This window comes from Mercenaria mercenaria, chromosome 1 (genome assembly GCF_021730395.1).
Source record: "Mercenaria mercenaria strain notata chromosome 1, MADL_Memer_1, whole genome shotgun sequence".
NCBI lineage: Eukaryota > Metazoa > Mollusca > Bivalvia > Venerida > Veneridae > Mercenaria > Mercenaria mercenaria.
Genome location: NC_069361.1, coordinates 103,670,365 through 103,683,952, shown reverse-complemented (window position 1 = coordinate 103,683,952; position 13,588 = coordinate 103,670,365). Strand labels below are relative to the sequence as shown.

General features: G+C 34.9%; 1 protein-coding gene across 4 annotated transcripts in view; it reads right to left on the bottom strand.

Moving 5' to 3' along the window:
* LOC123528107 (uncharacterized) overlaps positions 1 to 13,588 on the bottom strand; it is a 63,226-nt gene that overhangs the window by 37,907 nt on the left and 11,731 nt on the right. For 3 of the 4 annotated variants that reach the window (XM_053519357.1, XM_053519353.1, XM_053519348.1), the window contains exons 2-3: positions 7,957 to 8,131; positions 7,373 to 7,417 (exon numbers count right to left, since the gene is read on the bottom strand). In XM_053519357.1, the coding sequence (XP_053375332.1) occupies positions 7,373 to 7,417; positions 7,957 to 8,103 (192 nt within the window). In that variant the 5' untranslated portion in view covers positions 8,104 to 8,131. The remainder of the gene's footprint in view (positions 1 to 7,372; positions 7,418 to 7,956; positions 8,132 to 13,588) is intronic. The other variant, XM_053519361.1, reaches the window with a different exon arrangement.

Here is a 13,588-nt window from a genome sequence, read left to right as displayed (position 1 = left end):
GACCTACTGACCTAGTTTTTTAAGGCATGTGACCCAGTTTCAAATCTGACCAAGATATCATCAAGGTGAACATTCTGACCAATTTTTATGGAGATCCATTCACAAGTATGGCCTCTAGAGAGGTAACAAGGTTTTTCTATTTTTAGAACTACTGACCTAGTTTTTGACCGCACATGACCTTGTTTCGAACTTGACCTAGATATCATCAAGATGAACATTCAGACCAACTTTCATACAGATCCCATGAAAAATATGGCCTTTAGAGAGGTCACAAGGTTTTTCTATTATTTGACCTACTGACCTAGTTTTTGAAGGCATGTGACCCACTTTCGAACTTGACCTAGATATCATCAAGATAAACATTCAGACCAACTTTCATACAGATCCCATAAAAAATATGGCCTCTAGAGAGGTCACAAGGTTTTTCTATTATTTGACCTACTGACCTAGTTTTTGATGGCACGTGACCCACTTTCAAACTTTACCTAGATATCATCAAGGTGAACATTCTGACCATTTTTCATGAAGATCTCATGAAATATATGGCCTCTAGAGAGGTCACAAGCTTTTTCTATTTTTAGACCTACTGACCTAGTTTTTGACCGCACGTGACCCAGTTTCGAACCTGACCTAGATATCATCAAGACGAACATTCAAACCAACTTTCATACAGATCCCATGAAAAATATGGCCTTTAGAGAGGTCACAAGGTTTTTCTATTATTTGACCTACTGACCTAGTTTTTGATGGCACGTGACCCAGTTTCGAACTTGACCTAGATATCATCAAGGTGAACATTCTGACCAATTTACATGAAGATCTTATGAAATATATGACCTCTAGAGAGGTCACAAGGTTTTTCTATTTTTAGACCTACTGACCTAGTTTTTGAAGGCACGTGACCCAGTTTCGAACTTGACCTAGATATCATCAAGGTGAACATTCTGACCAATTTTTATGAAGATCTTGTGAAATATATGGCCTCTAGAGAGGTCACAAGGTTTTTCTATTTTTAGACCTACTGACCTAGTTTTTGAAGGCACGTGACCCAGTTTCGAACTTGACCTAGATATCATCAAGATGAACAGTCTGACCAACTTTCATAAAGATCCCATGAAAAATGTGACCTCTAGAGTGGTCACAAGCAAAAGTTTACGGACGCACGCACGGACGCACGCACTGACGCACGCACGACGGACACCGCGCGATGACAGGTGAGCTAAAAAGAGAGTAGGTCAGTAGGTCAAGGTCAGAGTCAAGTGACGCCTAATCGCTTTTGATCATCAGGTACTGTAATTACATTTAAACAGTCTAGGAAATATGATCTGATAATTTTTGAGGTATTTATTCCTATATAACTCATTATATAGTGACCCCCAGGGGCATGATTTGAACAATCTTGTTAGAGATCCACTAGGCAATGCTACATACCAAATATCAAAGGCCTAGGCCTTGAACTTTCAGACAAGAAGATTTTTGTAAGTCTAATGTTAAATTTGGGACCCAAAGGGCAGGGCCTCTTTCACCCCAGGGGCACCATTTGAACAATTTTGGTAGAGGACCACAAGGAAATGCAACATACCAAATATCAAAAACCTAGACCTTGCAATTTCAGGCAAGAAGATTTTTAGTTTTTCCTATACAAGTCTATGTGAAACTAGAGACCCCCGGGACAGGGCCTCTTTTCACCCCAGGGTTATAATTTGAATAATTTTTATCGAAGACCACAAGGCAATGCTACATACCAAATATCAAAGGCCTAGGTCTTGTGGTTTTAGACAAGAAGGTTTTTAAAGTTTTTTCCTATTTAAGTCAAAACTTGTGACCCTCAATTTGAACAATCTTCATAGAGGACCATAAGACGATGTAAAATGCCAAATATCAAGGCTCTACGGCTTGTGGTTTTGGACAAGAAGATTTTTAATACCATGGCAACCAGAGTTCTGCATGGAATTCAATTCTTTGAACAAGGGGGCCACCCAAGGATCATTCCTGTGAAGTTTGATGTAATTCGGCCCAGTGGTTTTCAAGAAGATTTTTTTAGAAATTGTTGACGGACGCACAACCCATGACCCACAACAGACATTGAGCGGTCACAAAAGCTCAGCATGAGCCTTTGGCTCAGGTAAGCTAAATATACTTAGCAAATAAAAAAAATATCCAAAGTCAAACTTTGGTGTTTATTCTATCTGTGGACGTTGGTTTCTTAGAATACAGCTCTTTCAGAATCTTTGTCCTTATTTCTGTCAATTATATGAAAACTGTTCATTCACACAATAAGATAGTCTAATTTTGCCACAGCATAGATTCGCTGCTAATTATATTAGGCCTTTTCATTCAATGACTGCCTATCAAACATATTAGGATATTTTGTTCACATAATGATAATACAGGCAACTTCTGCCACAACACTGATTCCCTGTTAATTATGTAAGGACGTTTCGTTCAAATAAGGATAATAGCGGCAACTTTTACTACAACATAGAATACCTGTCAATTATTGTGTAATCATTAATATTCGTGGCGGACTAATTTTTGTGGATTTCGTAGTTGTTAATACACGAAATTTAATCCCAACGAACAAGTCAAATTCCCATTCATTTTATGTTCAAATGCTGAAATCCACAAATTCATATCCCCACGAAATTGCCATTTTGACCAAAAACACGAAATTTCATGCCCACGAAATTAAATGATTGTACAGTATATTAAAACTTTTTGTTAGCATGATGATAATATAGGGAACTTCTGCTGCTACAAAACAGATTCCCAGTCAATTATTTGGACTTTATGTTAGCATAATGATAATATTGGCAACATTTACCTGCTACAAAACAGATTCCCAGTCAATTATTTGGACTTTATGTTAGCATAATGATAATATGGGCAACTTCTGCTGCTACAAAACAGATTCCCAGTCAATTATTTGGACTTTATGTTAGCATAATGATAATATGGGCAACTTCTGCTGCTACAAAACAGATTCCCAGTCAATTATTTGGACTTTATGTTAGCATTATGATAAAATGGGCAACATTTACCTCATAATACCTGCTACAACACAGATTCCTTGTTAATCACATTTGGACTTTTCAGTTGCAAAATGATATTACAGGAACAATGTTCCCTTTAAAACTAACAACTAAAGAAATTGTAACTCCTACTTCCTTCTTAATTGTAAGTATAAAAAATAACATAAAATCATGCAGTTTTAATGCTGAGAAATGATTAGTAAGTGTGTATTGTAAGTATTCAGTTTTGGTATATAATAATGTAAACAAGAAATATGTCAACATTGTATGACAAATGCCTCTGGAAAATGCTTGAAAGAATATTATAAAGTCCAGAAATGGGCTTACTTAAAAAAAAATCAGAAACAAAAATCCAAACAGTATGTGCATGTCCACTTGATATTGATGATGTATACCAAGCTACATTTGCACTGGATGGAAAGTGTGGGAGGTACACAAGGTACAAATGTCATTGTAATATCGCAAAGTCCAAAAATGTGGCATAACTCAAGAGAAAATAATAGTACACAAAAGTGCCTAAAATATGTGCATCTTTGCTTAATGTTAATGATGCATACCAAGTTTCATTTAAATTGGATGAAAATTGAAGGAGAAGTCAAGTACACAAGATAACAAGAGCTGTCCATAAGACAGCCAAAATAAATACTCGACTATTCAAATTGTTGTCCCAGAAGCAGGATTATTAACCTAAATGTTAGAATATCTGTAGAGTTTCAATCCAGTATCTGCAGCAGTATTGGAGTTAGTAACTTTCATGCAAAACTTTAACCAGTTGTTTTTAAGTTCAAAAGCGGACATAATTTTGCAAAATACATGTCAGAGTTATGGGACTTGATGCTATGACCTAGTTTTATAAACCCGAAGAAACACATGAATTTCCAAATCAATATCTGCAGTAGTATTGCAGATAGTAACTTGCATGCAAAACTTTAACCAGGATTTTCTTAGTCCAAAAGGAGGCATAATTTGCCCAAGATACATGTCAGAGTTATGGGACTTGATCCTGTGAGGTTGGTTATTGACCTAGAAAAAGAAAAAATAAGTTTCAAAGCTATACACCTTTAAATGATTGCTATATGTATTTGCATGCAAAACTTTAACCAAGGTGTGATGCCGACACCAGGGTAAGTAGAATAGCTTCGACTACTCTTTGAATAGTCCAGTTAAAAATGAAAATCTATTAATACACAGTTCGAAAAAATAACATAACTAATACAACAGTAATCTAGTAACAGGTAAATTTTATGTTTATGATGCATACCAATTTTCATTTCATGACTTGGATGGAAACTGCAAGATGAATTGAGTACAGGAGAGTGACAGACTGAATGACGGATAGTTCAAACACTATACGCCCCCTGGTTTTTGATACCATGGGTAGAAAAAATAATTTAGTCTGTTAACTCTAACAGGGCTAGACATTAAGGGTTGTCAGGTTGTCTGAGATAAGTGCTTCATTTGTTGTTTTTTGTAGCACATGTTTGAAATAAGCAAGATATACTAAAATGTGCTTAAGATTTCTATTTGGAAGATATTACTACTTATAACACATAAGAAAAGTAGTTTGTGTTCTAACAAGATCAAGACTGTAAGAATCTTTCATATCATGGAAATATCCACTTTGAGAGTAAATGTTCATGGTTGTTTAAAGTCTGTGTCCAGTTACATGAGAGCCTGATCTTCCCATCCACCCCTTCAAACAGTAATATATTCTTTTCTCAAGATATTCAACAAATGATAGAAAAAATAACTTAGAACTAAGGTTTATCTTTTAGCTCTATTTTCTTACAGAAGCATATGAATTAAAGTTTTATTCACAATAAAGTTTGTTACACACTATCTTCCTACACCCCAGGGTGTAAGAAAGTATTTAGCCAACATCAATATATATTAACACAAGAAACTCCTGTGAAGTATGCAAGAAAAATATAACCAGTTTTAATTGTCCATTTAAGTTCAGGTAAAATACCATAGTTGTATAAAATAATGAATTTGATAAAAATAAAGAAATTTTCCATGTCTTGATGTAGTAAAATTTGTTGTCTTGGGTAAAATTTTATGCTTAGAATTATCTTTAGTAACCAGTGCTCTTAAATACTTAATAATAATCCAGTCAAATAACATGGTGTGAAATGTAAAGTTCAGACCAATTTCATCACAATCACTTTTTAAAAGTACATAACAGTACAAAATACAAATGGGCAAGAGATTTCAAAAGTTAACGTCTAGCCCTTCAACAGACATGTATAAAATGAAAGCATTATCTACAGATACTAACAGCCATAATATGATACCAACCTAGCAGTTATTAAGTAATTATTAATTAACGAATAGTAATTATTTGCATGTGTTTAATACAGGTATTGAGTATGCATGCATTTTATGAGTGATGAAAACATTTTAGATACTTCCAAACCTTCACTGTCTGCAAACAGTATAAATTGTAAAATATAAACTTTCCGATATCATATATCTATGAAACAGTAACAATTTTAAATTTGTAATAAAAATCTACAGAAATATTTAAGCATTGGTCTTGATAATCAAAAGTTATTGAGTGTCAAGCAAAACTAGTTGCCATCCTGAGACCACACTGTACAGCAGCGCTTTCCTTCAAACCGCGTATGCAGGTTCTGGCGAGTAAACTTTTATTTGTGCATTTCAATGGTGGTACTTTGTTTCATTATCTTTGAAAGTGCAGGAGCTAGTATTCAATTGAAACAAGAGCTGGTAGAACACGAAATGCCCCCTTTGATGCATTCAGTAATTGCACAAGGAACAGAAATTATTTGGTAAATGTTCTAAATTCTGGGTCAATGTGACCTTAACCTTTGACCCAATGACCTAAAAATCAATTGGGGTCATCTGCTGGTCATGATCAACCTCCCTATTAAGTTTTGCGATCCTAAGCCCAAGTGTTCTCATATTATCGTCCTGAAATGGTTTAACTGCTCTGGGTCACTTGGACCTTGACCTTTGACTTACTGACCTCAAAATCAATGGGGGTTATCTGCTGGTCCCCCTATCAAGTTTCATGATCCTAGGCCCAAGCATTCTAAAGTTACCACCCGGAAACCATTTAACTGTTCCAAGTCACTGTGACCTTGACCTTTGACCTCAAAATCAACACGGGTCATATGCTGGTCATGGCCAACCTCCCTATCAACTTTCATGATCTGGAAACCGTTTAACAGTTCTAGGTCACTGTGACCTTGTCCTCTGACCTACTGGCCTCAAAATCAATAGAGGTCATCTGCTAATCATGATCAACCCCACTATCAACTTTCATGATCCTAGGTCCAAGAGTTCTTGTGTTATCATCCAGAAATCGTTTAACTGTTCTGGGTCACTGTGACCTTGACCTTTGACCTACTGATCTCAAAATCAATAGGGGTCATCTGCTGGTCATGACCAACCTCCCTATCAACTTTCACGATCCTAGGCCCAAGCAATCTTGAGTTATCATCCGGAAACCGTCACTGTAACCTTGAACTTTGACATACTGACCTCAAAATCAATAGGGGTCATCTGCTGGTCATGATCAACCTCCCTATCAATTTTCATGATCCTAGGCCCAAGCATTCTTGAGTTATCATCCGGAAACCGTTCAACTGTTCAGGTTCACTGTGACCTTGACCTTTGACATACAGATCTCAAAATCAATAGGGGTCATCTGCAGGTGATGACCAACCTTCCTAACAACCTACATGATCCTAGGCCCAAGCGTTCTTGAGTTATCATCCGGAAACAGATTGGTCTACATACAGACTGACCGACCGACAGACAGACCGACTGACCGACAGACATCTGCAAAACAATATACCCCTCCTTCTTTGAAGGGGGGCATAAAAATGCTAAAAGATCATTTGAAAACATCTGGGATTTCCTATTTTTCCTTCCTTAACCACAACAAAAAAAAGTGTTTTTTTTTCTGATTTAGAAAAAGAGACCAAAACTGACATAGAAGACTTTTGCATCACTAACAGTCGTACTTAGTATCACCACCTGCATAAATACCAGAAATGATAACCAATTGGAATGTTGCTAAAAAAATCATCCAGGATTTTTGTTTTCCTTAATTTTTGAAAAGCTACAAAAACCAACATACAAGGTTTCCAAAGAACAGTGGCAATATAATACCTTGATACAAATCTTACATATAGTGACATTTTGCTGCAGTCATGGTGACAAGGATGGCAAGACTCATGTCACTTTTAATAAACGAAAAATTCAGTCGCCATTTTAGCATTAAATCTTTTTAATCGAAGCAAAGACATAAATATTGGTATGAAATGGAAGAAATGAGTTTTTGTTTGGGAGTATCTATTATGTATACATACCGGCGATTTGGCAGATTTTACACTTTCTATAAGATCCTCTTCTAACTGAGTAAACATTAATATAAGATTTATATATGATAATTAAAATATGCTCTACTTACACAATAAATATGTGAATTATAAACTGTCTACAAATGCATGAGATATGTACAAGGACAAACTAAGTTATATACATATATTATAAATCCATCACTACCTGTAAGATATATATTGACATCCACCATTATTTTGAAAGGGAGTAATGCAATAGATCTCTATCAACATAGAACAGTCTAATCATTCAACAGCACCAAAAATCTGAGACTGTATACCCTCAAGTTTGCATTTTGACTGAAAGTCTACACAGTACAGAGTTTAAAGTTTATTTTTTTTTCAGTCAAAGATAAAGAGAAATCCAAGAGAATCTGAATGTGAAACACAGAAATCCAGACTTAAAGGATTAGGTAAAACAAGCATCTGAATATGCAAGCATGTGTATTCATTAAAACAAATAGCAATCTCCAGTTTTCAAATGTGAGTTTCAGATGTTTTTTTCTGTTATAATAAATAAAAAAATAGAAGTTACATGTTTTACATGTTTATACCTTTGTTGGATAAGGGGCTATGAAAGCTGAATCCTCTTGTACAAACAGGTCAGGTACATCCCCAAGGTCCTGGTTAATCACAGTAGACTCGGAGTACTGTGACTGGCTGGCAAAACTTGCCTGTGATGCACCACGCACTTCCGACATGTTTTTTCTTGACTTTTCTAACAATACACTGAAGAAAAAAAACATATAAAAATGGCAACGGGAAATAAACAGGGTAACAACGTATAATCAGTGTATAATTAACAACAAATATGTTGCAAATCTGAGGAAACTAGAGCTATCACTTTAGAGATTAATGCCTCTGATTATGCCCCTGATGTGATTGGTGATGGTAGACATCACTTTTACTTTGTGTCAAATCTCAGTAATCTAAGTAACAACAGAATTATGATGAAAGTGCATCAAACAAGAGCACCGCCTCTGGGTGCCATCTCTCGTCTGCAAGTGCTGGACAATACGCAAGAAAGGAGTTATACTTCAGATTTTCTAAGTACAAAAAGGGCCATAAGTCTAACAAAATGGAGACTGGTTATAAATGGTTCTTGGCCTACATAGTCCACAATGCTAGCAAGACTGTGGTATGGAAAAATAGCCTGTTCAAATCTTGTAAAATATTAGTTCGTGTAAGGCTGAAGATATTCCCACAGCAGGAGATCTAACCAAAAAGTAGCGATATAAAAGAAGAAATCAAGGGAGACAACATATGATCTATAATTGTGTTGGTGCGATGTTAAACCCAACAAAAAATTTTTTTGACAAAGTGATCAAGGAGTTCAGTTTGTCTACTTTACTATGGTTTTCAGCGCATTTTTGTTTTTTGAGCTTAAAGGTGACAGAACAGGAGAAATAATTAGAAATTTTAAATTGCAATTTGCCATTTTCTAGATCAAATTTGATGAAATGAGCTGCAAAATACTTCTTATATTCATCAGGTCGGAGACTTCCCCTGGATTGAGAGACAGTCTCTCGATTAAACACTGTCTCTCGTTTGAAAGACAAAATGTCTTTCGATTGAAAGACTGTATTTAGCTTAAGCAGGCTGGGCACATCTCCCAATCGGGGTAAATTACCTCGTTCGGGGTATATTACCCCGATCGGGGTATAACAAGAACAATAGAAAAGTACAAAAGTTTTGATAACTTTTTTATTAAGGCAGTGCTAATGCTCATATTCTCAGGTCAACTTCGTATGATATAAACAGTTGACAATATGATAATTTTTTGGACAGATTTTTGTTGTAAAAATTTCAGATTTTCACCATTTTTTAACATATGCAAAATTGATAAAATGGTACATAAGCATATTTTTTATGACGATATAAAGCTGTAGTAAAAATATTTATGTTAGCACTTTAAAGAAAAAAGAAATATATATATATTTGTGCTTTTCTATTGTTCTAGTTGTACCCCAATCGGGGTATATTACCCCGAACGAGGTAATTTACCCCGATTGGGAGATGTGCCCAGCCTGTTAAGTGTTGAAAAAACATGAAATCATTATTAAAACAATCATTTCATTACAGTCGCATTATTTATTCATTGAAACAACTTGTTATTTCAAGTTAAGCATTATAATGCTTAAACAAAATTCCCAAATAATTTTGATTTTGAAAATTTGATAAAAGAAAGATAATTTTCTGTATTTGAAATAAATTTGCGCATTCTAAAAAGAGAGTTTTAATTACTCTTTTTGATTTTCATTGCTTAAGCTAATTTGAGTCTTTCAATCGAAAGACATTTTGTCTCTCAAACGAGAGACAATGTTTAGATCGAGAGAATGTCTCTCAATCCAGGGAAAGTCTCAGACCTGTTCACAGGTATCACCTCAATCAAAAGCACTGAAATTATTTCAAAAATAAATTTTCTGTTGATATCATTACAATATATAGTTACAATCATCAGTAGATTTTATATAAAACACAATGTCTTTCTTACTCATAAATAATCAGATCTAAAAACACAATATTCATTATGAAATGATAACAAATGCAGTCAGATCATTAGAAAATATTAAATTAAGTGAGAAATAGTCTCTCACTGTGACCGCAGTCTAAAATCCACCTTAAAACTTACCACGGTCATACTATTACTAGTACTGCATTTAGCAATTTTCTTAAAACCATTTTCAATTACAGCAATTCCACACAACATCTTTTGGTTTCATTTCCACAATTTTTGAATTAAATGAATTTTGAAGTGATACCACTGAACAGTTACAATCTCTCACTTTTGGTCAGTATACATGTATACTGTACCAGTGGACTGTGCAGAGCAAAAGGATTTTTCTATTCACTCATAATCAAATTGCCTGAGGCATTATAAAATTTAACAATATGTGAAAATTGTGCTACTGATATAAAATATATCCATCATGCTTAAGTAATTCTGGCAAGTCACTAAAAATCATGCAAGTTTACCAAAACCGGTTTCAACTGTAAATGACTCAGATGACAAATAATGCACAGAGAAGCTATAAATAACTGCAATTTAAAGACCTGCTCCAGTCCTACCTTTTAACCTTAAATTGTCAAAGTCCTGACTATGAACAGTGACGCCTGTCAAAACAGAGTCAGGGTATAATACAATATGTGTAGGTTACTAACCGAGTAGGAGGTGTTCATGAATTGAAAATACCCGCGCTCGTGTGAATCGTGACACCAAGAGCACGTAGCACTCGAGGTGTTACCGCACAAGCGCGGGTATTTTCAATTCATGAACACCGATCTAAGAGGTAAGTAACTGACTTACACAACGTCATATTAATTTGTTAGTTTTTATTAATTAATTTATAAGTCTTTCCTTCTCCCAGTCAGAAAAAAAATTATTGTGGGAATTACTTTAAAAACAGCAGGTAAAGGACATCGGACATTATGCTAGGGATTTTGCCCTAAGTTCAATGCTATGTTTTGACTTCAGTAGCTGATAGTTTTATATAACAGCTTCAAATACTGATAAATAAGTTATATTCCTATCAAACTGTCACAAAAGTTAGTTTTATTTCATATTCGTTTTCTTGAAATTCGAACAGTTTGTAACTAAGGGTCATATTTTTGAAAAATTTAAAATGTGTATTTTTAGTTAAAACAAGCAAATTCGATGAATTGGAATCCCCCGCCGAAAGGGTCAGAGTTGAGGAACGGCAAAAAAATATATCCAGCAAAAAGTTAAGAATGTTACCAAGAAGCAAATAATTTCATTAGTCAAAATCAAATTAAAAGAAAATGAATGGTTTGTTTGGGTGGGGCTGGGGGGCGGGGGGTGAGGATACAACAGTTTACATGTTGATTATAAATAATGATAGAAAATGAAAAATGAAAAAAAAAAAAAAAAAAAAAAATGGTGGGTGGGGGGACCAAGGTAAGGTGGTGACCAGGTGTAGGTACACAACATCACATGTTTATAATAAATGTTCATGGAAAAGAATGAAAGAAGTTTAATGAAATTCTTCCAATTGGTTGGTTTGTTATGTACAGATCTGTGGATTTTTAAACAATTAAAGGGCAATAACTATATGGAAAATTGACCAATCGAAAAAAAACCTTGAAGGGCATCGTCGCAGTATCTTGGTTCATGTCTGTTTCAAGTTTGATGAAATTCTACCTGCTAGTTACTGAGAAATGGCTGCAGACGGACATTTTTCATTAAATCAAGGGCAATAACTCTGACGGAAATTGACCTATCAAAAAAAAAACTTGACGGGCATCAGCACAGTATCTTGGTTCATGTCTATTTCAAATCTGATGAAATTCTACCTGTTAGTTACTGAGAAATAGCTGCAGACGGACATTTTTTATTAAATCAAGGGCAATAACTCTGAGGGAAATTGACCAATCAAAAAAAAAACTTGACGGGCATCATCGCAGTATGTTGGTTCATGTTTATTTCAAGTTTCATGAAATTCTACCAAGTAGTTACTGAGAAATGGCTGCGGACGGATGGACTGACGGACCGACGGACGGACAACACCATTTCAATACCCCCCTCCCGATTTCATCGGCGGGGGATAATAAGCATTGGTATTTAAGGTATGTCTACTATGAAATATTTTAACACAATAAATAAACTGATACCATGCAGATTATCCGTTTTACTGACATTTTTGAAAAAATAAACGAAACGGAAAAAATAAAATAGAACAAAACATTTGGTCCCTAACTGTACTTCAGTTATTTCCACCCGAGTGCCCATGATAACACTGATGCATTGATCATATCCTATTGTTTGTTTTCTATACATCTTTTGCTATTATATACTGTATTTATACACATGTACAATACTGACCGGGCATTATGTGGAGGATTATTATTGAATACATGCAGTGGTGTAGCTGGCCATACATTGGCGTACATGTAGTTGGCCTTTTTCAGTTGAGACGGAGGGGTGCAGGAGACTGCCTATTTCACTGCCAGTTCATGGATGCCTTACTTTTAGCATTTTATATCAGTGGAACAGAACTTCACTAATTAGTATCAACATTTATATAGATATTCTTTGGGTGTCTGTGTTAGTTCTTTGAGGTCCTTGCTAGTATTTCGGTTGGCTTCGAAATAAGTTTCAGACGTGTGAGCGAATTGATGTTAATTCTGGGAGTGTCAGTGTTAGTTATGGGCGAGTCAGTATTTAAGTTCTATGGGTGTCAGTGTAAGTTCTGGAAGCAACTAGGTTAGTTAATGAGATAGTGTCTGGTGTAGTTCTGTTAGGATATAGTATGCTGGATCGAATAAAAGCAAATGCTGCTCTTAAAATGCATTCTAGGTTTGCTTCAACTGTGTCCTACAAAAGGTAAAAAAATTAAATTGCACCTAAATGGCACTATTCCCATAGAAGTTCGTTTGTATTTCTTTGTTATGTTTAAGTTGAAGACACATATGTAATATGTCGAAGCCACTTGCTTGGTTCTTGACTTACGACTTTCTATGTCCGCTATTTATTTAGTTTAGTGTTTTCTGTACTTGAAATATTTACAAAAATGAATAAAGCTGTATATAAATTATGTAAGGTTTAGGAAACACATGCAATAAGTGTCAAATATTTATGTAAAAATTTATTTGCTAACACCCTGTACATAGTTTTTTTCAGTTTTAAACACTTTCCCACCTGTGACCAAGTGCCATTTTTGCAGCATACGTATATAATAATTATTTACAAAGGCATGTGAACTATTTTGTTGCGTCACCGGTGGGAAAGATGTTTAAAACGTAAAAATGATTTATGTTCATATTTTAATAGAAAAGAGAATGAGAAATGTCTACAAGGTCTTCTTTTTTGTTCATAAACTTGTAAAATGAAGTTGCATTTATCAAGAAATGATCTTCAACTATCATAACTATGCAATTTCAGAAGTCTATCCCTATGTCACTTTTTCCTTAATCGGATAGGCAATCTGAATAGGAAAATGTCTGAGGTCCTTTAGATACGTAAAATTATATTAGAAAACGTTTATGAAAGTTCTACTAATTCGCCAATGTAAATGCATTTTGTTAGCAGATTATTTGTTTGGAGTTTTTCTTCGTTTCATTTTACAGAAAAACAAGCAACGCACCAGTATGGTCTCTTTAACATCAATATTTCACTTTCTGAAGTTCACATTCTCATGGAGTGATATTTAAGGTTTAACAGTATATCAC